The sequence below is a fragment of the Grampus griseus genome, assembly GCF_964374135.1.
Source record: "Grampus griseus genome assembly, chromosome: 18".
NCBI classification, from domain to species: Eukaryota; Metazoa; Chordata; class Mammalia; order Artiodactyla; family Delphinidae; genus Grampus; species Grampus griseus.
The window spans coordinates 14408636-14433131 of record NC_139012.1 but is presented as its reverse complement, the minus strand read 5'-3'; the positions used below and the strand labels follow the sequence as shown (position 1 = coordinate 14433131).

Here is a 24496-nt window from a genome sequence, read left to right as displayed (position 1 = left end):
TGTAAACCTCTACAACTTATACTGTACACCGTATTCCAGCCAGAAGGCGACTTACGTTCCCACAAGAGGCTTAAAGGAACGAGGACTAAAATCACCCCCAATTAAGAAGGAGGCCTGAATTCTGTCCCTAAACCCCAATGCTCTAAGAACACCCTGAAGAATAAAAATAGAACTTCAAACTGTAAGAGCCGTGGTTCAAACCATGGATCCAAAGCACAATCGTCGGGGGTTTGCTGGTGTTCTTACTGTTGTTTCCAAACCCTGCATGTCCCAGACTTACCTACTGAATCAGGCCTTCAGCGGGGAGAGCTGGACACCTGTATTTTGGAAGAGCCTCGGGTCATTCTGAAGGATGTCCCTGGTTAGGAACTACTGCCTTACAGCATCTCGAAGGAAAGATTCAACATTCTTAGAGAAAAGCAACTCCTCTAAGTTGTCACTGGCCGTTCCCCTCCTCACCTGGTTAAGTGCCTAAAGCATGAAAGGTGAGTAAGGCAGCGAGGCAGAGGTTAAGAGGACCTGCTTCAAATATCACGTCACACCGACACACAGCTCTTTCCACCCTGTTCTTCTGAACTGTACAGTCAGCATCTCCCCATCCACACACAAAAAGCCTGTGTGATCCCCTTGTTGGCCACCTATCGACCTTCTGCATTCCTTCAGCAAATGTTTAACAAGCACCAACCGCATTTTAGACACGTTATCGGATGCTGAGAATACAACAGAGGAGTAAACAGAGCCCCTCCCTCACAGGGCTAGTGATCTGGTTGAAGAGACAGACAATAAACAAGTAAACAAAGTATTTAAAACAGTGCTGAGAGCCACACTTGTGAAGCGCTGAGGATAATAACGGGAGGGGACCACCTCCCTGGATGGAGTGGTCTTGGGGTGACTTCAGGTCTCTTGAAGGAGGAGAATGAAGGCAAGAGAGATGCTCTCCTACTGGCCTTGAAGACGTCACAGCCAGCCTGTGAACGGCGGAGCCGGGGGTCTCCCTCCCATGGCTAACCGTAAGGAACTGCACATCGCCAATCATCTGAACGGGCTTGGGAGGGGCCCCGGAGCCCCAGATGAGACCACAGCGCAGCTGACACCTTGAATGCAGCTTGTGAGACCCCGAGCAGACAACCCAGCCAAGCCGTGCCTGGACTCCTATCCCATGGAAACTGGGAGATAATAAATCTGTGGTAATTTGCTACACAACAGAGAAAACCAAATCAGAGGGGAAGGAGACAGCCACATAAAGAACAAGTGGAAACAGTACGGAGGGTCCTTAAAAACTAAAAATAGAATTACCGTATGATGCAGCAATCCCACTACCGGGCATATACCCTGAGAAAACCATAATTCAAAAAGACACATGCACCCCAATGTTCATTGCAGCACTATTTACAATAGCCAGGTTATGGAAGCAACCTAAATGCCCATCAACAGATGAATGGATAAAGAAGATGTGGTACATACATACAATGGAATATTACTCAGCCATAAAAAGGAACGAAATTGGGTCATTTGTAGAGATGTGGATGGACCTAGAGACTGTCATACAGAGTGAAGTAAGTCAGAAAGAGAAAAACAAATATCATATATTAACGCATATATGTGGAACCTAGAAAAAATGGTACAGATGAACCGGTTTGCAGGGCAGAAATTGAGACACAGATGTAAAGAATAAACGTATGGATACCAAGGGGGGAAAGAGGCAGGGGTGGTGGTGGTGTGATGAATTGGGTGATTGGGATTGACATGTATACACTGATGTGTATAAAACTGATGACTAATAAGAATCTGCTGTATAAAAAAAAATTAAATTAAATTAAAAAAAATTTTTTTTTTTTAAAAAGTGGAAGGACCTCCCAGCAGCAAAAACAAATGTAAAAGGAGAAAAAGGCCACACGTTCTACAAATTACCAGAAGGCCACCGTAGCTAAAGAGAGTCGGTTCAGAGAGAGGTTCAGGATGAGGCCACGGTGGTGGCCGACAGCCAGATTATTTCGGCTGCTCTGCAGAGAGCAGATTACACGAGCAAAAGGCTGGAATTGGGAAGCCAGTTACTGGGCCCTCTCGGAAATGGTGGGAGCTCAGCGGAGGGTGGAAGCAACAGAAATGTCCAGAAGAACATGTATATGAGATACTCGGCAGGACCTGCTGATAGCCTGGAACTGGGGGCTGAGGGAGTGCATCTGAGTGGACTAGGGTACCATCAGCCAAAAGCAAGACACCTCTGGGGACAAATCCAAGAGCTTCACTTTGGACACGTTACATGTAAGAAGCAGTGGAGATGTCAAGTACAGAGCTGGCTACTTTGTCTGGAGCTCAGAAGGGTGGCTTAGACTGGAGAAAGAAACATGGGCGTTATATCTACACACAGCCCAGACACTACTCCCCTTTAACAAGCTCTCTGTCCAATTCCTGGAGCACCAGAACTATGAGAAATACATTTCTGTTGCTTATAAGCCACCCAGTCTACGTTGTTTGCCCAAAAGGGGATACAAAGGGCTACAAAACACATACAATTTAAAGTGAAAAAATCAACAGATGTTTTCCTGTCTTAAAATCCCAAATAAATCTACTTTACATTTTTTACACTATTGTAAAAGCATTTTTTTTTTTTTTGTGGTACGCGGGCCTCTCACTGTTGTAGCCTCTCCCGCTGCGGAGCACAGGCTCCGGGCGCGCAGGCTCAGCGGCCATGGCTCACGGGCCCAGCCGCTCCGCAGCATGTGGGATCTTCCCGGACCAGGGCACGAACCCGCGTCCCCTGCATCGGCAGGCGGACTCTCAACCACTGCGCCATCAGGGAAGCCCTGTAAAAAGCATTTTAACACTTAAATTTCTGATGTACTCAGCGGAAAAGGAATAGGTGTTACAATTCATTTTTGTTTTCATTAAAATGACTTTAATGTGAACAATCCTTCTTTTTATAGGCAGACCTCAGAGATACTGTGTGTTCAGTTCCAGATCACAGCAGTAAAGCGAATCACGTGAATTTTTTGGTTTCCTAGTGCATACAAAAGTTATGTTTACACTACACTGTGGTCTATTAAGTGTGCAATAGCGTTATGTCTTAAAATAAACAATGTATATGTCTTAATTTAAAATACTTTATTGCAGGCTTCCCTGGTGGCTCAGTAGTTAAGAATCCACCTGCCAATGCAGGGGACACGGGTTTGAGCCCTGGTCCGGGAAGATCCCACATGTCACGGAGCAACTAAGCCCACGCACCACAACTACTGAGCCTACACTCTAGAGCCCGCGAGCCACAACTACTGAGCCTGTGTGCCACAACTACTGAAGCCCATGTGCCTAGAGCTGGTGCTCAACAAGAGAAGCCACCGCAATGAGAAGCCTGCACACCGCAACCAAGAGTAGCCCCTGCTTGCCGCAACTAGAGAAAAGCCCACGTGCAGCAACAAAGACCCAACACAGCCAAAGGGAAAATAAATAAAAATTAAAAACAAAAAACTTTATTGCTAAAAAATGCATCATCTGACAATGCAGGGTTGCCACAAACCTTCAATTTGTAAAAAACGCAATTATCTGCAAAGTGCAATAAAATAAGGTATGCCTGTATTCAACACTTATTTAGACTGCCACTCTGTAATGTTTAAAAATTAGAAACATGTATTCAACAATGGAGAAATGATTAAATAACTGATGATACAGCCATAAGATCATCATGGAGCCATTAAAAAATCATGATTTTGAATAATATTTTAAAACACAGGAAACTGTTTATGATATATTAAATGAAAAATGTATAAAGTTATAGATATAAAGCAAAATTCAAAATCTGTGAGACATATTATATGCATGGGTTTCTATACTTATAGAAACGCAACATTTACAGCATAGGAAAAAGATTGAAAGAAATTATAACAAAGCAGTAACACTGGTTATCTATGGTATTGGAATGATGAGTAATTTTAATTTTTGTTATATATTTCTCCACAAATGTCTTAAGTGGATAAACATTACCTTTATTATAGAGAAAAGCAAATATTCTTTTCAGAAAGACCCACTTTTTATAGGTCGTTGGTTTCTTAATCTTACCCGGCTCTTCTCTTTCTTGTGTTCTTGATGAAGAGCCTGAACTCGAGCTGTCCACTTGCTTTCCTACAAAATTAGTAAAACAAGAGTAATTTAGTGTAACTGTAACAATGACATCTACTCAAAACGGAAGCTTCCTTTTTAGTGAGTACCTATGAAACCCAACCATCTATTTGGTAAAATTTTAGCAGGCATTTAAAAAAGTAAATAAATACAGTCAAAAATGTTTAAACACACTTGCACTTGGTTTTAATCTTATACTCTGAGGCAAGGTTCAGCAACCATTTTCTGTTAAGGGGTTAATAGAAAATATATTAGACTCTGGGGGCCAGATGACTCAGTCACTACTACTAGGTAGGAGAACAGCCGTAAGTAATATGTAAATGAAGTCATAGACGGTACATAATAGTATGGCTGTGTTCCAATAAAACTTAATTTAAAAAAACAGGTGCTAGTTTGTTAACCTCAGAAGCTAAAAGGAAACATCAAGGTTTCTGGGTCCATAGGTTCTGAACTGATAGAGCTCACAGGAAGGAGACAAAAGAAATTTAGGTGGGACCTGAGGATTTCATAACTGGGTCCTTCAACTACTGAGACAGCAGCCTGCTGGGAGCAAATGCCAACAGTTCAGTTCAGGACCCAATTCCTGGTCCCCTACCGCATACCAGGCACCTCGCTGGGCAGCCGCTGGCAGGCTGGGAGAGAACTAAGAGACAGGCCCTGCTTGCCCTGCCCGGAAGAACAGTGGACATACAATGGAGGGTTCCCACATAATGTGCACGTGATCAGGTCCAGCTTGGAGGACTGTGGCAGTGCAATAACCCAGAACTCCTGGAGGACTCTCCAGAAGAGATGCCATCCCAGCTGAATAAGTGTCAGGGCCTGAAAACTGGAAGGTGCATAACAAAGAAAGCTGAAAAAGCAAAATCAGATTGCCTCGTCCTGGGAACCAGGAGCTCTTTGGGGCTACTGGGGCGTCAAGGTAAAGGCAAGAATGGTGGGAGATGGCAGGACCAGATGCCCAGGGACTCTGAATGCTGGCTAAGGGTCCTAGACTTTGTTCTGTGAAAGATGGGGAGCCATTGAAGGATTTTAGACAGGATGGTGACATGATCACCCTGGCTGTAACACGAAAGGTAGACTGAGGGGAGAGAGGCAAGACAAGAAGCAGTGGCAGTAGTCCATGTTCAAAAACACATTTACCTTTTAAAATGACATAATATTGCTTTCTGAAAAAATCCTCAATCCATAAGCTTTAATCTCTATGTTTCCTGGCTAAAAAAAAAAAAAAAGTTCCCCTAAATCAGCGTGATCAAAATAGCCAGGACAAAGGCTGTCCTGATTACTGAGGTTCACTTCCAAATGATTGTAATTTATTTGATAAATGTAAAAGACCATCAGTTTGCCAAGGCGGCCATATATTTAAGCTCTAAAACGTCAGGGCTTCAATATGCCTTTCTATGCCTTTTGAAAAGGGGTCTACATCTGAAATATGAAAAATAACTACTAAGGTAATATGAACCAATTCAAATAGATATTAGTCAAGGAAAAACTAAACAACTTTGCCAACTGTTCTGTATCCACATCTATTAGTCAATCAGTAAGTATCGAATGAACACCTATTCTGAATTACACATGTGTTAGGAGATAAGGAGAAAAGAATCAGTCACCTTCATCGTCACTGAAAGAGGCACTTTTTTGTAGATGGTGCTTACTGTAAATTACCTCACCAAGAAAGATCAGGTCTCTGCTGAAGTAGTCACCCACTTTTACATACCTGACTATCAAGAAGTTGCATCACATTTTGGAAATCCTGGGGATGCTGAGGACGTTCTTCTTTAAGCTCATGTGCATCTTTTAATGTGCCTATGTTACACTTGATCTGCATATTGGACTTCTGGATTTCTGACAATTGCTACAAAATAAAATTCAGAATCACTGGTACAGATGTTCACACTTTTATACGACTGACACAGAGAACAAAATTGGGGAGCACCTGACTATCCTCCTGGACGTTCACCGGGCCTCTCCTGCTTCTCATTCCCAGTGGTTTTCCCGTTTCATTACCTCCAACAAAAGAACGTGCACTGGGAGAGAAAGGGAAAGGAAAACCTAAACTTTCTAATCTCAGATAATCGATCTTTAAAACTTTAATGGGCAGGCAACAGTGCCAGAAACAGAGGAACTGGGTGCAGCTGATTCTCAGGATGTGAGGAGGCCAGCATCTTCCAGGGACCACTAGGGACATAAGGTTTTAATGTTACCCTTTGCTTATAGGTTATTCCCAAAGTTACTAGCAGTAAATACCCTCAGAAGGTAATATGTTAACTTCAAAAACAAAAGGATGGGGGAGCATTGTCCCCTACCGCTTAAGTCTGGGCTGCACAAGGTGACTTCCTTCCAAAGAGCACAGTATGGAATGGGGGGAAGTGGGGTGGGGAGAAACCTGACAAATACTACCTCAGCCAGGTGATCAAGGTCAACACCAACAGTCATAAACCATGTAGATGGTATGTACCCTTGAAATGACGTGATGAAAATTGTACTTTATCTCTGAGGACTTCTTCCCCAAAACCCATAAACCCTGTCGAACCATGAGAAGAATATCAGGTAAATTCCAACAGAGGGGCATCCTACAATATACCTGAAAAGTACACCTTAAAACTGTCAAGGTCATCAAAAACAAGCCTGAGCCTAGAGAAACAACTAAATGTACTTAGGTATCCTGGATAGGACCCTAGGGCAGAAAAAGGATGTTAGGTAAAAGCAAAAGAAATCTGAATGAAGTATGGACTTTAGTTAATACTAATGTACCAGTATTGGCTCATTAATTGTAACAAATGTATGATACCAATTTAAGACGTTAGTAATGTGGAAAACTGTGTACAGGGTTAGGAGAGGGGTATTTATATGGAACTTTCTGTACTATTTGCTCAGTAAACCTAAAACTATTCCAAAAAATAGTCTATTATTAATAATAATTTTTAAAACGCTCTATAGCCAAAGTGGGCAAACAACCCAAATGTCCATCGAATAGTGGATCAATAAAATATGGTGTATCGATACAATGAAATATCATTCGGCAATTAAAAAAATATATTGATACATACTACAGTGTGGATGAATCTTGAAAACATTATACTAAGTGAAAAGAAGCCACTCACAAAAGATCACATTTTATATGATTTAATTTATATGAACTGTCCAGCACAGGCAGATGCATAGAGACAGAAAGTAGACCTGTGGTTGCCAGGGGTGGGAGGGAGTGCCAGTGGGTACAAGGCTTCTCCTTTGGGTGATGAAATGTTCTAAAATGACTGTGATGATGGTTGCATAACTCTGTGAACATAGTAAAAACCACTGAACTGTACAGTTTAAGTGGGTGAATTGTATCATATGTAAACATCTCAAAAAAGCCGTTTGAAGAAAATAGATGGGGCTTCTCTAGTGGTACAGTGGTTAAGAATCTGCCTGCCAATGCAGGGGACATGGGTTCGAGCCCTGGTCCCGGAAGATCCCACATGCCGCAGAGCAACTAAGCCTGTGCGCCACGACTACTGAGCCTGCGCTCTAGAGCCTGCGAGCCACAACTACTGAAGCCCGCGCGCCTAGAGCCCGTGCTCTGCAACACGAGAAGCCACCGCAATGAGAAGCCCGAGCACCACAACGAAGAGTAGCCCCCGCTCGCCGCAACTAGAAATAAATAAATAAATGTATTTATTAAAAAAAAATATATCTATATGAATGGTAAAAAAAGTCCTAGGTAGGGAAAAGTCTAATTCCACAATGATCCTGGGGGCAGGGATAACCATGCAGGGAATCTCAGGCAAAAGAGCCATACTGGCAGCTTTATCACAAGGAAAAAAAAAGTGTGGCCTTGATGGAGAAGACATAAAAAGCCAGTCTTAAATTGGTTACTATCAGAATCCACTACTGCGGGTGATACGGCATCCCACTTTGAGAAGATGCCAAGGGTCTGAGTTCGGGAGAAGCCCCTGGAGTAGGGGTGGTAGAAAAATTACTCCTGCCCACAGGTTCTGATGCTTAGAACCAAGCGAGGTGATAGGGGACAGTTGAACCCACAGGGAGTTGACTGAAGAAAGCCCTATAGAAAAGACACAATGAGCCACCCTAAGTTAATTTCCCCTCAACTTTTTATTTGCAAATTACAACTTAGGAAAAAGTTGAAAGAAGAGTATAATGAACACCCATTTCCCCTTCACCAGTTGTTAACCTCGTGCCACATTTGCTTTGTAAAGACGTGACAGCGGCTGGCAAACTTTTTCTGTAAAGAGCCAGATAGTATTTGACTTTGGGAGACACGGAAGATCTTGGTCATAACCTCTCAACTCCATGGCTCCAGCACAAAAGCTCCAGAGACAAAGTGTGGAGGAAAGAGTATGGCTGTGTTCCAAAAAACCTTCACTTGTGGACACTGAAAGGTAAACTTCATATCATTTTCACGTGTCGTGAAATATTTCTTCTTTTGACTTTTTCAACCACTTAAAAGTGTAAAAAGCTCTCTTAGCTTGAGAGCCATACAAAATCAGGTGGTTTGTCAGGTCTGGGTCACAGGTCATAGTTTGCCCATCCCTGTGAGAGGGTTCAGGCCGTTTTAGAGAAGGATCTTAGCAGTATTCCAAAACTATCCCTCTATTTTAGTTTATAAACATGTTGGCCCCTAGAGGGAGCTCCAGACTCTTCCCTTGCCTCCTTTGCTTCACTGTGACCTCGGCTGCTCCCACGGGGAAGTGGAGGTTGCCTTTAGCGACATCCAGCTCACTCAAACCTGCTAGGACTGGGGTGAGGAAGGGGTCTGGCAAAGGCTCTCCCTCTGTCTTTCTGGGTCAGCTTCCTTCTCCCACATTGGCAATCTCTGTCAGTCTTTCTGGAAAGTTCCTTTGGAAAGCTCTAAAACTCAGGGAGGGAGTTATTGTTTGGGGCTATCTAAACCTAACCAGCTAAGAAAGAGGAACCTTCTTCTCTGATCCATCTAAAATGTACCAAGTGTCCTGCACTGGGGTTTGGGGTCAAAGCTCCCACTCTCAAGGAAACGACTCTTCTGACTTGCTGTCTCTTCCGTACGCCTTGAGCTCCCAAGACTCTCAGGGAGGAGCGGTGTCTGGGCCACGGCACAACAAAGGAACTTCTGGATCCATGGGCCACACTGCCACTCTAATGCCACCTCTCAAGGCCACAACTCTAACATTGCTAGGAAGACTCCGAGGTTTAATACTTACCTATTTTCAACGTTTTTTGTGGGTATTTTCGGGTGGAGCCACGTGGCTTGTGGGATCTTAGTTCCCCAACCAGTGATCAAACCTGTGCCCCCAGCATGGGAAGCTCAGAGTCCTAACCACTGGACCACCAGGGAACTCCCAATACTTACATATTCTAACGCTGAATTCTTAGAAGTTAGTTCTTTAAACTCCTTCATAAACATTTCCTTGACTTTTTCCATTTCATCAGCTAGTTTCTCCTTTTCTTCTTCCTTCCATCTATCAAATAACTTCAGAAATTCTTCCTCTTTTGTTTTCTGCATTTCATATTCCTGAAATTGATTTAATACATGGCTTTCAAAGCTCTGGTATGAAGCAAGTATGCAGAAATGTAAATAAACAGACATAGTTTCACCTCAAATGGGTCAGCTAGACTTGCAAATTTCAGTTAGGCTTCTTCTGTTTGTTTTGGTTGCAAAAACACTGCATATAATGGCAGGTCTGTGCACAATGATTTTTCTAAACCTAAGGCAGCACACAGCATCCTTTTGTCCTTACATTCCTTAAAGCACAAACACAGAGGCCCAAAGTCTCAAAAGTTCTATGATCTGTGAACTTGTAGAGTAGGCATGCAATCATATGTAAAATGTAAACATACTTTAAAAGTCTATTGAGAAGAACCTTTCTTGATACCATACCAATTTGGGTAGCGTGGCCCCATCTCACCCTTAATAAACACAAATACATTTTTATATAAGCTAAATTCAAGGTCTGGTCCGATCAGCCTTTGATTTCCGGATGACCTTCTGTTGTGTATTTTTATTCTCCTAATTGGGGACCTGAACTACACTACAAATATACTCCACCTAACAAACATACAGAACACCGCACCCAACAACAGCAGAATATACATTCTTGTTAAATGCACATGGAAGATTCACCAGGATAGACTGTATGTTAGGCCTTAAAATGATGTTCAATTTTAAAAGGTTGATATCATGCAAAGTATCTCCTCTAACCACAACAGAATGAGGCCAGAAATCACTAACAAAAGGAAAACTGGAAAATTCACAAATGTATGAAAATTAAACAATATACTCTTAAACAGCCAATGGGTCAAAGAAAACCTCACTAGGGAAATTCAAAAATACTTTAGGATGAATAAAAATTAAAGCACAACGTACCAAAAAAGGGAAGCAGACAAATCAGTGCTCAGAGGGAAATTTATAACTGTAAGCACCTACATTAAAAACGGAAGGGGCTTCCCTGGTGGCGCAGTGGTTGAGAGTCCGCCTGCTGATGCAGGGGACACGGGTTCGTGCCCCGGTCCGGGAAGATCCCACATGCCGCGGAGCGGCTGGGCCCATGAGCCATGGCCGTTGAGCCTGTGTGTCTGGAGCCTGTGCTCCGCAACGGGAGAGGCCACAACAGTGAGAGGCCCGCGTACCGCAAAAAAAAAAAAAAAAGAAGTTCTCAAGTGACAAAAAAAGGTCATTACATAATGATAAAGAGGTCAATTCATCAAGAAACTATAACAACTGTAAATATATATGTATGAAGCATTGGAGCACCTAAAATATATAAAGCAAATACCAACAGAATGAGAAGGAGAAATAAACAACAATACAATAATAGTAGGGGGATTTTAATACCCCACTCTCAACAATGGGTAATCCAGACAGAAAATCAATAAGGAAACACAGGAGTTGAACAATACTATAGACGAAATGGACCTAAAAGGGATATGCAGAACATCCTACCCAATAACAGCAGAATACACATCCATCTCAAGTACATACAGAATATCCTCCAGGATAGATCATATATTAGGTCATAAAACAAGTATTAACAAATTCAGGAAGACTCACTTTATATCAAGTATTTTTTCTGACCACAATGTTATGAAACTAGAAAACAGTAACAAGGAAATATTGAAATTCACAAATAACTGGAAATTAAACACACATTCCTGAACGACTAATGGATCAAAGGAAAAATCAAAAGGGGAATCAAAAACATCTTGAGACAAATAAAATGGAAACACAACATAACGAAACTTATGGGATGCATTAAAAGCAGCTCTAAAAGGAAAGTTTATAGCTATAAACGCCTACATGAAGAACAAAGAGAGATCTCAAATAAGCAACCTAACATTAAACCTCAAAGAACCAGAAAAAAAGAACAAACTAAGTCCCAATTAGCAGAAGGAAGGAAATGATAAAGGTTAGAGCAGAAATAAATGAAACACAGGATAAGAAGACAATAGAAAAGATTTAAAAAACTAAGAGTTGATTTTTTGAAAAGATAAACAAAATTGACAAACCTTTAGCTAGACTAACAAAGAAAAGAAAGAGGACTCAAATAAATGAAATTATACATGAAAGAGGAGACATTACAACTGATACTACAGAATTACAAAGGATCATGATAGCCTACTATGAACAATTGCATGCCAACCAATTGGACAATCTAGAAGAAATAAATTCCTAGAGACATGCAACCTACCAAGATTGAATCATGAAGAAAGAGAAAATCTGAACAGATGAATAATGAGTAAGGAGATTGAATCAGTAATCAAAAAACTCCCAAAAAAGAAAAGCTCAGGACCAGACGGTTTCACTAGTGAATTCTACCAAACATTTACAAGGAATTAACCCCAATCCTTCCCAACATATAAGTGTTTCTGAATTTAGCATACCTTAGAGAATCTGACTACATGGGCATGCTGTGCAGCCTCTAGCTGAGACCTGGTGAGCTGCAGCTGCTCCTTCAACATGTCGATCTCATTCTGGAGCTTGTCAGTCTGTGCCCTTGTCTTATACTCTGCTGCAACAGAAATACCTCGTTAAAATACCATCTCTTAGAAAACCTATCTGAAAACTTTTGGGGTACATCCTACTGATAAGACAAAGACAAAGGAAACTGCTTTTTCTTGGGATATTACTTTTTTCATGCCGCATGAGCCAACTTTTACTCTCTACTATTCAATATTTATTTTCAGTCCTTCATATTATTGAGCGCTGAATTATTTTTAGCAGATTCTTTCAGCCACTAGATTGAGGTTGGATTATCCTACATAGATAGGGTGAGAGCCCGTTCAGGGAGCAAAAACGGTACAAGGAATAATCCTGGGCTCTTCTTCAAGATGCCTGTCTCAGTCAGAGAAGGGAAGCAATAGCTTCCACGGCAGGTACCACAGTATTGAAATCTCTACGGTCACCATCCTTCTGGCTCCCACCGAACTCTCCTGAGAACCTCATCTGTGCTAAGATAAGCAGAGGCTGGCATTCAAAATGCAAACTTGGGCCATAACCCATCCATGGGGCAAAAACGAACTACTGAAAAGTCGTTAAAGGGAGCAACAAGTGAAGGGAAGAATACTTATGTACATGTACTTACATGCAGATGTACACATGACTGAATGGATATACATGTGTCTGTGAGTGTAGACATGAAAGGTATGGAAACCAAGGTAGAAAGTCAGAATCTCAAAGATGACCTGAAGAAATAATACTCATTTCAGAGTCTGAAATACTCTCTGAAACGAGTATGCGATAGAATAAGATACTGAAACAGAAGAGAAAGAAGGTCAGTTTCACACTGAAGAATGGTAGGTTAATTAAAATACTTAATCTTCCCAATTTCTCCAATACATTGCTAAATTGTATCAGCGGTCCATGGCTTATAAGTGGAATTTTATGCTGTTCGTATTGTTTATGCAAAGTTTAGCTGTTTCCTGAATAAATCTATTTATCTGAAATAGGCAGGAATGGAAACAAACTGGCCCAAAAGGGAGGGGAAAGCAGGCACTGAGTAACAAGCTAGAAGTACACACGTCTAGATACCGAGAACATTTAAGATTGTAATGAGAACTTCTGTGGATTACTGTGGCAATCAGCAGAATGCTTTGATCTGCTCATGGAGAAACAGACCTTGCATTCTTTGCTCCTGAGAACATTTAAATTAGTAGGAAACCTGGTTCCATGGTAAGCCTCCCATCTCCTGCTTCTTCAATTTCCCCCTTGATACACTGGTTAATTCACACTGGCACCCAAACACATCTTAGTATCTCCCACCTCAAACAAGACAAAAATTTCCCCTTGGTCTCATATTTCCCTCCAGGCACTGCCTCCTGTCCCAGCTTTCCTTCCCAGCAAACGTTACTGAAATAAATGTCTGTAATGGACATGACCACTTCCTTGCCTGATTCCCAGCTCACTCCAATCCAGCTTTCATCCCCAATAATTCACTGAATTATGTCACATGTCAAGGTCACCAACAGTCACTGTGACAATAATGGTCAATTCTAGGTCTTCCTCTTCCTCTGTGCCACAAGATCATTCGGTGTAACTGTCTCCTTCTTGAAACACTCATGCCCCTTGGTTTCCATGACAACACACTTCCCAGACTCCCTCCTGCCTCCATCACTGTGATTTCTCACTCCCTCAGGGGCTCCTCCTGAACTCCTAGTGTGGGGCTGGCCCTAGCCATCTTCTCTTCTCTAAGTGATCTCATCCAGCCCAGTTCTGCTAACGACTCCCAGGTTTTATCTCCAGCCTGGGCCTTCACTTTGACCTCCAGACCCTCAGCATCTCCACTTGCATGGCAACTGTACGTGTGACTTAGTTGTACCCGCGGCCAACACAAATTCTCCATTCTCCTTCCTCCCTCAATCTATCTGCTCCACTCCTGGTCTGTCCCTCAGGAAACGTGACAGCCATTCACCCAAATGTATAGGACAAAAGCCCAGGATCATCTTTGCTTCATCTCTTGCTCTCATGTTGAGTCACATCTCTGTGGCCTCTGCGTTCAGAATAAACCTTCTCCGTCTCCACTTCTCCCACCTTCCCTGGTGCCGCCCTGGTCCAGTTGCCACCTTCTCTCACCTGGGCTATCATGCAGCCTCCTCACCTTCCCAGCTGCTTCCACCTCTGCCCCTACAGTCTGTTCCCCAACTGCAGCTAGAGGGGTCATTTTAAGGTCCAGATCAGATCATGTCCCCGCAACTTAAAATCCTCCAGTGGCTTCCCATTACGCTTATTAAGTCACCCACATGCCCACCCAGGGCGTTCAAGGCCCTATGTGACCTAGTCCCTTCCTAACCCACCACTGCCTGGCTCACCCTGCTCCACCAACCTTCTATCTGTTCCCCAAACATGCCGTGCCCTGCCTTTTCCTCACACACCCTCACAGTGCGAGTTCCCCTTGCCCGGGATATACATTTCCCAAATTTCCTGCAGGCTGGGACCCCAGCACCATTCTGGTTTCTGATCAAATAGCGCCTCCTTAATGAAGAGTCACTAGGAGTCACTCTCCATCCCATTCTCCTACTTTATGTTCTTCATTGCACTTGCCACCATTTGAAAAGAATCATTCATTCATTTGTTTAAATGTGAATCCTCCATCCCTCCCATTAGGGTGTAAGAGAGCCAGACAGGGTCTGTCTTGCTTATGACGGTATCCCCGAGCCCTAAGGCAGTGCATGGCACACAGTAGGGGCTCAATACTAACTAAATGAGTGAACAAGGACCATGACGCTTTCTTTTAAAAGGATTGAGAGATGCTTTGGACCATGTCTCACTGAAAAAAGAAAAAGGCACCAGAAAGAGAACAGATCTTTGAGGTAGCGCTCACGACTTACCAAGATGAGAATCTTCAGGGTGGCGGCGCTGAATATGACTTTGTAGAAAAGCTTGGTTCATAAAGGCCTTGTCACAAAAACGGCACTGAAAAGGAGAGAGCAACAAATCCAAGTGTCTGTAACAAGTGCCCTTCCACCTAATTTGAATTAAAATTTGGGTCCCTGAAGCATTATCTCTTGGGGGATTTCCCCCAAATGTTACCACCCTGGCAGGTGATACTGAAAGCATAACTAAAAAGACATACAAGACCAGGGTGTTCTTCCCAAACTGAACACAGGACAGTGAAAGCCATCTCTTGACAGTTAAAGTAGCCCATCTTGGTGGTTTTGGGAACCCCTGATGCTGCCCCTGTTAAGACTGGTGGTTCACAGCCCGCCAGCATCAACTTGTTCATGACACTCCAGTCATGCCAGCCTCTTCCTGTCCCTCAAGCAAGCCAGCTTCAGACCCTTTGCATTGGCTGGTTCCCTGCCTGAATCTTCCCCAGACCTTCCCATTCAAGGTGTCATTTACAGAGCATCTTCCACGCTCGGGCTGAGCTGCACGTCCTCAGCAAATCTTCCTGCATGAGCCTCCTGACAGGCACTGTCCCATCACACTGTCTTGTTTTCATCATTGTACATCTCACCAGTTAATATTTTCAGGTTTATTTACTTCACTTGCTTATTGTCTCCTGCCTAATCCCTCTAGGTTCTAGCATGTCAGCTTCCTGAGAGCATGAACTCTTTTCTCTCTTATTCATAGCTTTATCTCTACAGACCAGCATTAAAAAATCATTGAGCACATGCTTAGAAATATTTGGCCTCCTAAAATGAATTTACTGGGGAAGAAAAAAAATCAATCCTACCTGTATCTCTATTCTCTACTTTAACACAATTTTTAAGCAAAAAATTCAACTTGTTTCATCTATATCCTCCCCCCTGGATTACTCTGAAGTAAGTCCTGGATACTGTATATTTCATTTGTCAATATTTCAGAATCTATCTCCAAAAGGACTTTCTTTTAACACAATCATAATATTATCCCACCTTTTAAAATGTGAAAATTTCTTATTTATCAACAAATATCCAACCATTTGTTTATTTTTTCCCCAATAATTCACACATTGTCTTAGAAAACATTTTTGCAGTTTGTTGTGAATCAGGATACAAATAAGGTCATATCCTGCAACTGGTTGTTTTGTCTCTTAATTCTGTTTTTGTCTATAGGCTGAGCCTCCAAGCTCCTTTTCCTTATAATTCTTTTGCTGAAGACACTGAACATTTGTCCTGCAGAGTTACTCAGTCTGGATTTTGCTGTTTCATCTCTATTGTGCTATTTACATGTTCTCCTATTCAGCTTTTGCCTTACTCTTAATCAGTATAATTGCATCAGAAAACTTTAGGTTCTAACTTCCCAGAAAATTAACATGGTGGCATATTTCTCAGCATTACATTTCAGAGGATCTTTACAGCATCTTTTACGACTTCTCTGCTCATGAGGACTGTTCTGGTTTCCTCACAACAGTTTAGGGACTGCCCACACTGGCTCGGGTGTAAGTGTGGCACTTGGGCTACACACAGCACTGGAGAAAGGAAAGGAAGAGGAAACACGGAAGTGTAACTTTTAATCTCTCAAAATAGAAAATACATATTTTAACTACTGCAATAATACAGAAGACTCATGAGCTCAGGGTAAGAAGGGGCTCATACTCCAAAAAGAAAAGACTGACATTTTGACTACATCAACATGAGAAACTTCTACGACAAAAATACCAAAACAAAGTTAATAGACTTCTGGTTTCTGGATCTGCATGTAAGGAGCTTGAAAATCGCCACTCCATCCTAACAACAAGGAAAAAGCCGAACAGGCTGAAAAATCCACAACTCTTCTTGGATCTGTAAGAGAGGGGAGGATACAGGGCAAACCACTGCCCCTGAGTGTGCTTTTCAACATTGCACTTTAAGTCCTTGCTAATGTAATAAGGCAAGAAAAAAATTAAAAGATATACAGACTGGGAAGGAAGACACAGAACTGTCTTTGTTTGCAGATGACATAATCGTCTGTGTAAAAAATCCAAAAGGACTGCCAAAAAACTCCTGGAACTAATAACCAGGTATAGCAAAGTTGCAGGATACGAGGTTAATATACAAAAGTCAACTGCTTTCCTATATACCAGTAATGAACAAGTGGAATCTGAAATTAAAAATGTAATAACATTTACATTAGCACCCCCCAAAATGAAATACTTAGGTCTGTTGATAATGGGGCAAGCTATGCATGTGTAGGGGCAGGAGATATATGGAAACTTTTTGTACCTTCCCCTCAATGAAACTAAAATTGCTCTAAAAGAAAAAACTTAAGTTCACACAAAAACCTGCAAGTGAATGTTTATAGCAGCATTATTCATAAGAGCCAGATACGGGTTCCAGGCAAGATATTCTACAAAAGTAAAAGGTTAACAGACTCTGATTCATGTACACCATGGAATACTAGTCAGTTTTTAAAAAATGAATGGATTAGTGAAACCTGAAACAACTGGTCTATCAGGCCCCAAAGCCAAAACTATCTGATCTACCATCACTGGGATTAAAACATACTTTATAATAGATCTTACAGTAATTAGAAACTTAATAAAAGTCAGATCATTCTTCACTATGAAAAACAGCAGGAGGTTCAGGAATCCTACTTATTGCACAAAGATTCTGCCTTAGAAATAATAAAGTTCCCTTTCAGGGTAAGAAGGTGGGAAGGAATTCTACATCATGTAGAATCAAATTTCTCCATTAATAAGATAATTATAAAACTTTAAAAAATGCTGTAAAAACTTTATCCTATAACCCTTTGCATTTTCTTAAAAAAATAGTTTTAAATATATGATAAATATGTTTGATATACAGATGAATGATATAAACTGCTTTTTCAAAGGAGTTCCCTTAAAGCATCTTTAGGACAGAAAGTGACATAATGAATTAAGAAAAATTAGGTACTATGAACTATTCATAGAAAGGAATCTGATACTCTTTCCATGACAACCCCAGGGATATAATATGTCAAATTATGTTCAGTGTACTTGGTTTCAGAATGTTGGCTACATGTAGGTTGTATGCTATGTAAAACATGTAAATGTCTTAATACCACTTCTATCCAAAATCATTAAAAATTTAAAAATACTTAGTGTAATGGAATTAACACAAGAACTCAGGGTTCCTTTACCTAAATGAGTAGGACAGAGGTTTTTGATTCCTCCAGATGTTTTTTAAGACCTCTCAAAGACAATGACGGAGAATAGGAGATAAAGATTTTCACTATGCCCACTAAGAGCTAGGCCCTGTTACATCACTCTCTTTAAAAATTTCCACGGCAACCACTTTATCCATGAAGAAATCAAAGCTCAGGAAAGTTAAGTTGCAGCCTTATTGGTTGCACAGTTTGACCCATGTCTCTCTGACAGCAAAATGCATGCTTTTTCTACTCCCCAACACTCATCTCCAACTCCAAGGGGCTCAATAATTGGAACAAGGGACAGAAATTCACTGACAGATTCCAAAATCTATCTGTGTTGCTGAAGTGTGGGGAGGAATCTGAGTCTTCCAGCTGTGAAAATGAAAGGTCTTCTTAGAGTCTAAGTCCTATTATAATCCACTGGAATTTTTTAATTTTTAAAGTTTTAAAAATAATTTGATAGCCAGATCACTGGTACACACTGGCCTTTACACATGGCCATCAAACTTCCCCGGCTGTTGGAGGTTTCTATTTAAATAAAAATTCACACTGCAGACTAAAGTCAAATAACTATTTAAACAAAATCAATTGACTTCCCATAAATTTTACTATAGGCCAAATATCCCTAGCTTACAAATCTGTAACAAAGGTTATAACACCGTGGAATCCCTGCTAGCTTACATCCCAACTATTCTTAGCAGCAGTCTTTGACTACCCCTCCCTGAAACACTGATTCTCACAGCAGCTCAGCACTGTGACCTCTGGCCTTCTGGTCTGAGGGTTCATAAAGAGATAGGTCACAGGTAGCCACAGCTCACTACAGGGAAGCCACTGCAGAAATCAACATCCACTTGTTGCAAGCTATTTACTGAGCTTTCCTCGTGCTATACCTGCATTATCTCACGGGATTCTCAGAGCAACCCTACTACTAATGTTCTCATTTTCCAGATGAGGAAACTGAGGTTTAGAAGTTAAAAGACTTGCACAGAGGAATAGGTGGAATTCAAATCCAGGTAGTCTAACTCCGGAGTTGTCACCCTAAAAGCTCTCACTGCTCAAGAACTCCATAAAGAGACAATGGCAAGTCACTTAATAGAGGGCAGAGTATACGTGTACTACACTAAGTAGGAAAAGGTGGTGTGGTCATTCCTATCTCTTCTTGGCCACACCTGGGCACACCGTACAGCTACCACCGCCATTCAGAGTCTGAGTGGCCAAGAGTTGGCAGGTGTCACTCATTTGATAAAAGTGAGCCATTACTTTTTTAATCCTCATATTATCATTCGCATTTGAAAATCTTTACTTACGAACAGCTATTTTTATGATAACCAAAAGAACGCAAACAAAGTTTATAAACATACAATTTTTATGTTACAGGTTTTAATGTTTCACTGAATAATACCAAAGCCAGGTAAGCTTTCTTTAATGTTTTAAACAGAACCTATTCTATCCATTTTACGATAATGACATTTAAAGAGCCATCTCAGCACTATTTATAAATATTTAGTTTTTAAATAGCATTTATGAAACACATAGGCAATTAGCAACATCAGGTATCATTGGATGACTATACCTAAAGGTTGTATACCCAAGGCTGAACATTAAGACTTTCTAACAGCATTCTTTCCCAACTGTTCACCTAGTTTAAGTACACTTCTCTCAAGGCTCCTGTTGGGTCAGTCTTAAGCACTATTAACCTCACTGTTTTCTGAGCCCTACACCCAGTTCTCCACATTCACTCCTGCTTCGGCTCCACCATTACCTAAATCCACTGAGGCCTTTTAAGTCCTATTTAGTCAAAATGACTGGAATGTAGGGGTGTGAAATCAATCTTGTCAGTCTATTGCTTACTTTGATATCTTCATCAAACATCCTTTGCTTCTTTTACCTAACCAATAAAAAAGATAAATATGCTGATTTCTGTTACACACAAAAATGACAATATTTATCTTGGGTTCAATGTCTAACCCCTAACAGTTGGGAGATTAAGAACAAAAAGGCAAAATTTAAAACATTTTTAAGTAGCATTGTTATATCAGCAAGTACTCTCCTGCTTAGGAAATAGACACATTGAAATACTTAAGAGTCTGCGACTCACTGCCAAATGGTTCAAAGGTAATAGTATGAAACAGAGACAGAGAAAATAAAGCCAATGTGGCAAATGTTAATAATTGGTGTAAGGAAGTTTTTGCACTGATTTGTAATCTTTCTGTAAATTTAAAAATATTTCAAAATTTAAAAATGAGGAAAAAAATCCACAAATTTAAGCATTCCATATCATTTGGGGCCGCAGCTCAACAGCAATTTGTACCTGGTTTATTTTTCATTACACCGATTAGGAGGAAGAAACAGTTTCTTAAACAACCAGCTTTTAGATAATTCAATAAAGCACCGCAGTCAACGTTACTTAATTATTAACCCTATGTTAGTCTACACAAGGTAATGAACCACGTTATCTGTTGGTTAAAATTACTCTTTCGCTTAAATATATGCTGTTTCTTCTAATTTAGAGTACAAATCAAAAAAAAAAAAAAAAAGGCAGTGCTGTAGGAAAGGACTCTCAATATCCCAGCCAGTAGGAATTGAGGGTTTTATTGGGTAATCACAAGGCAGCTTCTCACCTGGTAATAGCTGGCTTTGGCCTCAATCATCAGCTGCTGGGTGGAGATCAACTTTTTCCTGCGTTTACACTCTTCCTTGAGTAACTTGATCTCGCCGGCCTGCTTGGTGAGGAGCTTCTTGCTCTGCTCGCACTCGGCCAGGCTCAGGCGCAGCCGCTCCTCCAGGTTGTGCAGCTGCGAGGTGAGGAACTCCTGCGAGTGCAGCAGGTACTCGATGGTGAGCTGCGCCAGGCGGATGAGCTTCAGCAGCACCGGGTCCACCCCAGACTGGCAGTGCGGGCACTTCTCGTCCTCCAGCTTGCAGAAGGTGATGTTCATGATGTTCTCCTGCAGCGTGAGCACGTCCACGGCGCCTGCCACCTTGTCCACGTCGATGGCGCTCAGCCGCCGCCAGTCCACGTTCTCCAGCCGCGGGCGGAACTGGAAGAAGGGCAGGGGACCCGAAGCCGCGCTGGCGGGGCCGCAGGCCATGGCGGCCCCGCCCGCCGCGGCGGCTTCGGAGGCGGGTCTCTCCAGGCTGTCGGCGAGCGGGTAGTAGACGTGCTTCTGAAAGGGCTGCGGGAAGGAGAGAGAATGGGGGAGGCGGAGGGGGCTGGGAGTTCCGTGGAGTCCCCGCCGCCCCAGCCCGGCATCGGCAGGCGGGCATCCCCGGCTTGCCGCCTCTTACCATGCTTGGAAGCAAATCCGCCGCCTCTGCCGGCTTCGGAGGAGGGGGTAGTCCCGTCTACCCGGCCCGGGCCGCCGCCGCCCCACCCCTCGGAGCGGGGAGAAGGCCGGGTCCCGGCGGCGGCGGCGGCGGCGGCGGCGGCCTAAGGCCTGGGCGTCTAGGCCGTTGTTATGGCAGCGCCACGGGCGTGGACCTGGAGCAAAGTGCGAGCCGGCCAGCGCGCGGTCAGCGTGCGCCCAGGGCCCTGCGGGGCCAAAGAAGAACTCGTCGTGAGCCAGCCGAGGACACACCGGTCCACCTCGAGAGGGCACACTTCCTGAGCGCCGGCTCGCGGGGCACCACCTTGCAAGTCTAGGCGCGGGGAGCCACATCCTAGCTGCCAGCCTCTGATCCTCGCCTTAGGTTTTTGAGATTAGAAAGAACCATTCATTCTCCTCTTTCACGCACAACTCAGAAAACGTGAAGCAACAAATCTATGTAAAATTAAATGGGATGGAGGGGGGCCTACTGCAAAAGGGCACGAAGACACTTTGGGGTATAATAAAAAAATGTTCTCTATTTTGATTGTCTTGTTGATTACCCGGGCATATACATTTTTCCAAACTCACTGAATGGGTTGGCCACCTAGATATAACATTCGGATAGAATTTCAAACCAAAGAACTTCCCCAAATATGTAATACCTTACTTGTCTTTCCAAAAGGATACTTTTTTTCAAAATGTGAAGATAAAGACAATTATATGGAGGGGGAACTTTACAGGGCCCTGGTATTTACCTTACAAACTTGTGTGGCAGCTGCATTCAGTTTTCTGGAGAGGCTGAACTATTTCTAGCAGCAACTCGTAGACCTCAGGCCTCTCATTCTCGAGGTCTTCTGGGAGCTGCCTGTGGTTACCATAGAGATGGATGAACTGAGGAAAAGCCAGCCATTCCTCAGTCCACCGGGGAGTCCCTGCTTGGACCAACCATCAGGAAAATTTTTGTCTCTCCTAACACCCAAAGAACAGAAGAAACGAAAATACAGTTCAGAGTAACTGGAAGCAAACTTGTAATGTCAAACATTTCTAGCCCTTTCTAGACACTGAGAACTAGAAATAAGCCCACAGGAAAGCATCCAGAAACTAAGCACACACTTCATTAGACTTCATAGAAGCCGTGCATCCAAATAATTTTGAACGGGATTTTGAAAGAAAAAGAGCTATTATCGATTAACTACAGCCAGCATGACAGTCTTAAAGATCTAGCTTCAAAGTCTGATTCTTCCATTTACTTGCTGCCTGACCTACAAGTTACGGCAGCCCTAGGCTTCAGTTTCCCAGTCTGTGAAATAGACGTCAGGATACCGACCTGGCAGGTCTATGTACCCTGGACTCCATCCACTGGGCTGCAGGATCAGCGGGAACAAGGGCCGTGGTCTCTCTTGCTCACCGTTATATCCCCAGCACCTGGCATAGATCAGGCACGGAGAGGCGCGTTAAGAATTTGCCAAAAGGACAAGTGGATAAAGAATGATCCAAATGAGGGGCTTCCCCCGTGGCTCAGTGGTTAAGAATCCACCTGCCAATGCAGGGGACACGGGTTCGAGCCCTGGTCCGGGGAGATCCCACGTGCCCGTGCGCCACAACTACTGAGCCTGTGCTCTAGAGCCCGTGGGCCACAATTACTGGGCCTGCATGCTGCAACTATTGAAGCCTGAGTGCCTAGAGCCCATGCTCCCCAACAAGAGAAGCCACCGCAATGAGAAGCCCGCGCACCACAAGGAAGACTAGCCCCTGCGGGCCGCAACTAGAGAAAGCCCAGGGGCAGCAACAAAGACCCAGACAAAAATAAATTAATTAAATAAATTAAAAAAAAAAAACGATCCGAATGAATTAGGCGCTTAGGAAACGTCAGCTCCTGACCCCTGTTCCCTCACATTTCCTGTGCCCCCGGGCTCTGGGTCCAAGCCCTTGAAACTTGGGGGTCTATCCGCGCGCTCCCACTGCATTCTGGGGAGGAGGCGCGCGGGGCTCGAGGCGCCCATCTCCGTTCGCCGCCACCACTCCGCCCGGCCGCGAGCGCCGCGCCGCTGGCCACCTTCGCCCCTCCGCTGAATCTGAGTCGCAAGATGGCCGGAACAGGAAAGAAGGGGCACGCTTTCCCGTTCCCTCTGCAGGGCCCCCAGCCGGGCGCAGCGCCTCCCGCCCCAGGCGCACCATGGGGACGACCGCCGAACCCACAAAGACAAAGGCCGGGGAACGCAGGCTCCAGTGGGGTCCCGGCGCCGCCCCTTAGAAGGCAAGCAAACGGGGGAGTGGGGGGCTGCGGCAGCCAGGCCAGCGGGGTCTGCAGCGCCTCGGCTCGCAGCGGGAAAAGAGGAAGGAGGGCCCGGCTTCGCGGGCACCCAGAGGCCCCGGCCTCCCCTGGGCGCCTGGCGCATCCCTGACCTCGACTCACCCCAGCTGCGCGCTTCTGGGCGGGCGCCGGGCGCTGCAGGCGGACAGGGGCGAAGCTGCGGACGCAGGCTCCAGGGGCGCTGCTAGCGCGGGCGGGCCTGTGGAGGCCGAGGAGCAGCCGGGAGGGAAGCGGCGGGCCAGCTCCTTCTTCCAGGACGCAGAGTGAGGCCTGTCTGTTCTGGGCAAGTTGTGGCGAGGCTAACCGCCTGGCGCCTCTCCAGGCCCTCCCAGATTCCCGGCCACGGGCGCCTCGGGATCCCCCACCCCCCTCCCGCCCCCTCCCATCTGCGATCTCCCTCCGGCCTCTTCTCTCTGCTTCCCGGCTCCTCCGGCAGCTGGGCGGGACCGTGCGCGTCTAGACCGCCGCGCGAAAATGCGCTCCGCCAATCCCGCTGTTGGTGCAGACACGTGGTGCCTGGGCGCGCTCTGTTGCTGGCGTGGGATGCTCGCCCCAGGAAGACTTTTCAAAGAGAAACCAGATTTACTCCTACCCTGCGGTTAGCCTAACGCCCAGCTATCTAATTTCCCATAGAGGCAGGGGCGTTTTGTGAATTCCTTCTGAGATGCATTTTAATCGCAGAAGTCTGCAGATGCAAGAGACCTTATAGGGCTATCTCATGCAGCCTTGCGCTTGAGTGACGGGGAAAACAGGATTAAA

General features: G+C 43.9%; 1 protein-coding gene across 2 annotated transcripts in view; it reads right to left on the bottom strand.

Annotated features, from left to right (window-relative positions):
* Nucleotides 1-21513, bottom strand: part of DZIP1 (DAZ interacting zinc finger protein 1) — a 51695-nt gene extending 30182 nt beyond the window's left edge. For both annotated transcript variants that reach the window (XM_082675906.1, XM_082675907.1), the window contains exons 1-7: nucleotides 21404-21513; nucleotides 20737-21291; nucleotides 14911-14995; nucleotides 11968-12095; nucleotides 9440-9601; nucleotides 5828-5965; nucleotides 4054-4116 (exon numbers count right to left, since the gene is read on the bottom strand). In XM_082675906.1, the coding sequence (XP_082532032.1) occupies nucleotides 4054-4116; nucleotides 5828-5965; nucleotides 9440-9601; nucleotides 11968-12095; nucleotides 14911-14995; nucleotides 20737-21291; nucleotides 21404-21406 (1134 nt within the window). In that variant the 5' untranslated portion in view covers nucleotides 21407-21513. The remainder of the gene's footprint in view (nucleotides 1-4053; nucleotides 4117-5827; nucleotides 5966-9439; nucleotides 9602-11967; nucleotides 12096-14910; nucleotides 14996-20736; nucleotides 21292-21403) is intronic.
* Between the last annotated feature and the right edge of the window lie 2983 nt (nucleotides 21514-24496).